Consider the following 5935-nt stretch of genomic DNA (forward strand, 5'->3'; position numbering starts at 1 on the left):
AATTACATAATCATCACTACAAATGAGTTTCGAACTAGATAATTGCTTATATCTGCTCTCTTTTACCAGATTATATTTTATTGTTCTTTATTCATATTGGCTAGAAAAAGAACGATATACTTTAATACCAATCTACACTTCTCAATACATACTTGTTTATTCTGGGAATGTAATCATCGTTGACCTTAAAGTATATAAACTGGCTATCAACATTAATTTTCAGTTAATCATTGTTTTTAACGATCAGTTTACCACGCAATTCCCCGGTAACCGCGTTTAGATGCCACAAAGTCCAATTTAATTATTGTAAAACACATTAACAGTTAATAGACTGTTACTAAGTGCGTTAGAAAAATGGGTTTTATTGTTAAAGCAGGAATAATAGGGCTGCTGCTATCCTTAGGCGCATCCTATTATATTTATAGTAAAATAAGTGAAATTCCAGAGACGCCCGTCCTGGATGAAGTGTGGTGGGGTAAGGGCAGCCCTGGAAAGGAAGACACCGCTATCAAGCCTTTTAAAATAGATATATCCAAAGATGTAAGTATCTAATTCGCATATATCTATAAAGGAAGGTTTCTAATATTATTAGGGTTAAATAGGGAAAAAATGGTATCTAAATTCAGGAATTTTTGGAAACATTTTCCAGTTCAATACAGGCTTTTGGACTAATTTTCAAATTTATTCCAGGCATTTTTTGTTCTTCTAATAATTCTTTTAAGGTTCTTTCCAGTGATTTATAATATTTTTTTTTATTTTCCATCAAGTTTCTCTATTCATTTTCAATGATTTTTAGTAGATTAATGTCTTTGGTATAAAGTAATGCTTTTCACACATACATTTTTCAGGAAATATTAATTTATTGAAATTTTATTCCAAGCTTTTGACGTAATTTTTGAAGCCTTCCAGAGGCTTAAACTTAATTATTTTACATGTTTTCCAGGCCTTTGAAAAAATATTGTATATATTCCAGGCCCTTGAAGTCATTTTGTATATCTTTGAAACATTTTACCTTATAAGTATACATATAGTAATTATAATAATTATAAATAAACTAACGATTAATATGCAGATTCTAGATGACCTTAAGCATCGACTAAATAACGCTTTACCCTTCCAACCACCCCTAGAAGGAGCTAAGCAACATTATGGCATGAACTCCAATTTATTAAGCAATATTGTCGACTACTGGAAAAATACATACAATTGGTACATATATACTAATTTTCCTTAAAATAGTTGGAAATGAGGATTTTTTTTTCAGGACTGAACGTCAAAAGTTCCTGAACCAGTACCCCCAATATACCACAAGCATTCAAGGGTTAAACATTCACTACATTCACGTGAAGCCTACGATCCCCAAAAGTTCGAATGTGAAGGTGCTGCCGTTGCTGATAATACACGGATGGCCCGGATCGGTCAGAGAGTTTTACGAAATAATACCTTTATTGACCACCCCACAAAAGGGTAAGAATTTTTAGAAAGAAGAGCTTTTTTTAATAATTTAAAAAATATAATATAATACTCATAAATACATACTATACTAAAAATCTTCGTACAATAAAATAAAAATTGTACGCGGTCACAATATATAAGTTTAGTACGTAAAAAAATATAAAAAAAGTGAGAAAAACAAAAAAAGTTAAGAGTTTAAATAAATATTTATAACTTTTTGATATTACTTAATAAAAAAAATGGTTCACTGCATATAATGCTCTCTCCAGCAAGTGTGCTTTTAAAGCCTTAGATTTGATATGGATTTGATTTCAAGTGGAAGATGATCGTGCATTTTTTTTGCCTATAATTAACTAACTCCGACCGTGGGGTTGAAAGATACAGATCATGCTCATCACTCTAAGTGGGTATGTGAGATAGCCTTTTAGGAAATGTTAATACATGCTCGTGAATTAAGCAAATAGGGCATAATATACTGATCGAGACTTTGCCAAGTTTAATTCCCTGGAAACCGATCTAAGGGCAAAACATGCAGAGCTTAATTTTTTGGATAAGGCATCGATGTGCAAGTCCCATTTTAAGGACTTCAGTAAAGTAGTAGATTCTAGCAAGCTCAGTAATTTTTGACAGAATTCATTTACATTAGCTTCAGGTGTTCTGTAAATACAAACAATATAAAGGTCATAATACTTGTGGTAGACAATTGAAAATTGAAATATTTTTTCAGACAATAGATTATCAAATGTCGTTATTGCCGAGAAGTCTTTGTTAGTAGACAGTATCATAGTAGCTTCATGGGATAAATTATTTCTATTAAACCTGGTTACTATACTATAATTTTGAACAAACACTGACTCATTTATATTTAAAGCAGCTGATGGTAAGGAAATTGAAAGAAAATGGCAGGGACTGCTTGGAAGCAGTTAAAGCAAAGATCAGTAATATCTTGAAAATCTTTTTTTGATTTAGTTGAAGTCTCAAAAGCTTAATTTTTCTTTAAGTAACTGCTTGGACAAAAAGAAAATTATGTTCAATTGTGAAAAAGGGACTCTTTTATAATAATTTTAGAATTAGTGGCTTATGTCAACTCCTTGAATGGAAGTTTAAATTAAATGAAGAAAACTGCCTAAGAGGAAAGAACTTTTTTGTTTCTTCTAAGTAGTTCGAGAAAAAAATAAGAATTCGTCCAGGCAGTTGAAACAAATGCCGAAACAACGTTCCAAACTTCAATGATGTTATTGTTTTAAAAATGTATTAAACCGCATGAATAGAAAACTTTTGTTGGTTTCTTTGTAAACTGCTTGAGCGAAATGTAAAATAAGTTTAATTACATTGGAAACCTTTTTGGGTTTCGTTGTTTTGTACTTCAACTGTCTGGACTCGGTGACAAATAAGTTCAACTGTTTTAAAGAAAACAAAGTTTTATATCATTTCATTCCATTCTTATTCTCCTGAGTAATTATTGAAAAAAATAAACATTCTTCCAGGCAGTTCTGAAGGTTCATGAATCAAAAATACTTAAAATGCTTAAACAACGTTCAAAACTTTTTAGTTCCTGTTTCAAATGCCTTTCTTTCAATAATGAGTTAAACTGCCTGAACACAAGATTTTGTGCAGTTGAAATTTTTAGCAGTTGCAAGAGAAGTTGAAGATTTGTTTGGTTGTATTGTTCATTTCCTCGTCAAGTGCTTAAACGAAATACAAAGTGATTTTAATTACCTTGAAAAAAGATATTGTGGGATTCGTTGTTCTGTAATTCAACTGCCTAGACTAAACTGTTCAAACAGTTAAACTGTTTGAACAAGAAGACATTTTTATTACATCCAGATAGTTGAAGTCTTTAGTCCCAACTGACTGGCAAAAAGGCATTTTTCTTTTCTCTAAGTAGTTGAAATAAGAAATGCGAATTCTTTCACGAAGTTGAGGCAGGTATACTTCAAATGCTTGAACAATTTTTCCGAAATTTCTTGGTTTTTGCCCCAAATGCCTTTTTTTCATAAATGAATCAAACTGCCAGAAAAGAAGACATTTTGGGTAGTTAATTGAAACAGAAATTAATTAAAATTTAAGTTTTTTTTACTTGTTTGATAGAATTTTTGTTTTGCTAGCCAACTGCTTAGTTCACTACCTTGAAAAAGAGCATTTTGGGATCACTTGCTTTGTACTTCATCTGCCTGGATTAAGTAATAAATAAGTTCAACTGTTTGGACTAAAACAAATTCTTATTCCATCCAAATAGTTGAAGAGAAGTTCCATCTGACTTACCAGTGGTAAAAAGGCATTTAGAAGTAAGATTCGTTATTTTGTATTTTTCCTGCCTGGACCTAGACAAATAAGTTCAATTATTTGATCAAAAAGACGTCGTTATTCCATGCAAATAGTTGCGGAAGTCGCAACTACCTTGAAAAAAAGCATTTTTGGGATTCGTTGAATTATACTTCAACTGCCTGGTCTAAGTAAGAAATAAGTTGAACTGAAAGACATTTTATTAAGAGTTGAAGAAGTCACTTTAGTTGAAGAGCTGATTAAAAATGTTTCCTGAAAAAAATTTTTATAGCTTTAACCGCCTCCAGTTGCATAATTTCCCATTTCCTTCTAAAATTATGCAGTCAGTTTATCTGGAAAATACACTTTCTCTTAATCTTACATTCACTAAAAACTCCTTTTTTTATTAAAGAATTAATCAAATATAGAGCTTTATACTCCTTGTTAGTAACAAGGAGTATAGAGATCACTCCACCTTAAGTCTTTCCCGAATCTTTATAATATAATATAAATAAATTTATTTTAATTGCAGGTCGTAACTTTGTATTTGAAGTGATCGCTCCAAGTTTACCAGGATATGGTTTCTCAGAGGCCACCAACAAACCGGGTTTATCAGCAACTAGGATGGCCCAAATATTCAAAAATCTCATGAAAAGAATAGGATATGAAAAGTACTACATACAGGTATTTTCCTAAAAAAAAACAATAGCTTGATGATAAAAATCTTCAATTTTTAGGGTGGAGACTGGGGAGCACTGATTGTCAGCTTAATGTCTCTTCTATATCCAGAAAACGTCTTGGGGGCCCACTCCAACATGTGCGTGTGTGACTCCAACATTTGTCACCTAAAAAATTTCCTTGTAGGCACAATGTATCCGTCCCTAGTGGCCACCGAAGAAGAAATGCCTCATTACGCCCCCGTGCCTTCCAAAATGGCATATCTCATCTTAGAGAGTGGATATATGCATATTCAATCTACTAAACCTGATACTGTTGGTAAGTGTAGACTTTTTTCAATTATAAAGTTCTCTTCTAAGCTTTAAATACTCTTAGGAACCGCTTTACGTGATAGTCCAGTTGGTTTAGCAGCCTACATAATTGAAAAATTCACCACCTGGACCAACCCGGCATGGAAGGACTTGGAAGATGGTGGTCTTACCAAAAGATACACCATGGATCAATTGTTGGATAATGTGATGATCTATTGGGTGACCAGGTCTATTACAACATCACAGAGGCTGTACTCTGAAATGTTTAATAAGGAAGTTTTTTCTCAAAAGCTGCAAGAGTAAGTAACTTTATTTTAGCTAAATAGGTACATATAGGTACATTGTTATAAATTATTTGTTCTTGCAGGATACCGGTAACAGTGCCAACGGGATGCGCTAGGTTTAGTCACGACATCACAGTACATCCAGAATCGCTTTTAAGACATAAATATCACAACCTGGTGCATTTAAGTCTGTATGAAGATGGTGGTCATTTTGCTGCTCTCGAGTTACCAAAGGTCTTAGCTGAAGACATTTATGAGACCGTTGAGAAGATTATTTAACCGTTCGATTGTTGATGGTTTTTTATTATTTTATTAAAAAAAAATATGGGTTTGATTCTGTTTTTTTGTACACGGTACGTTCGGGGAATCGAATGGTGTTGAATATTTCCAGACCCAGAGGTCCGATCCACTATAGAAGGAATAGAATGATTAGAGTTTGAGAGGAGTATATCTGCAGGGCATGCAACTTGTATCTAGGTTCTATGAAGAAACTGGAAAAGTACAAGGAAATTCTAATAATTGAAAGAAAATACTGGATGAAACAAAAAAAAAAACAGGAATTTTAATTATTCATGATTCTTGTCAAAGAGCTGGGTTGGCATTGGAGTCCATTTTTAGTTCCTTATGAACAAAACACTTGAGTCCATTTTTTAATTCTACAAAAAACTCTCTGAAAAATAGAGAGCGTCTTTAATCTCTACATTAATAGATTAAATTATACATTCTGGACAAATCTGTTTATATCTCAAAAACTAGCTTAGAACATTGAAAGGCCTTTCAATGTTCTAAGAAAACTAGTCAAAAATCTTTAAATATTATTTAATACCTCATGTGCAGACGCTTGAGTGCTCACTAGTATCCATTTTTTTAAGTCTCTAATTATAAAAAATTACCTCAAAAATAGAGAGCGTCCCAAATATCTATACTTTTTTATATGATTTA

At 32.4% G+C, this 5935-nt stretch overlaps 1 protein-coding gene across 1 annotated transcript; it reads left to right on the forward strand.

Moving 5' to 3' along the window:
* The first annotated feature begins 224 nt into the window (after positions 1-224).
* Positions 225-5327, forward strand: LOC126735014 (juvenile hormone epoxide hydrolase 2-like). Its single transcript, XM_050438881.1, has 7 exons — positions 225-540; positions 1073-1209; positions 1265-1467; positions 4253-4404; positions 4458-4716; positions 4774-5008; positions 5077-5327. Exons 1-7 carry the CDS (start codon positions 355-357, stop codon positions 5270-5272), a joined length of 1368 nt encoding a protein of 455 aa, XP_050294838.1. The 5' UTR covers positions 225-354; the 3' UTR covers positions 5273-5327.
* The last annotated feature ends 608 nt before the right edge of the window (positions 5328-5935 follow it).

Source organism: Anthonomus grandis, chromosome 4 (assembly GCF_022605725.1).
Source record: "Anthonomus grandis grandis chromosome 4, icAntGran1.3, whole genome shotgun sequence".
In the NCBI taxonomy this organism is placed as follows: Eukaryota; Metazoa; Arthropoda; class Insecta; order Coleoptera; family Curculionidae; genus Anthonomus; species Anthonomus grandis.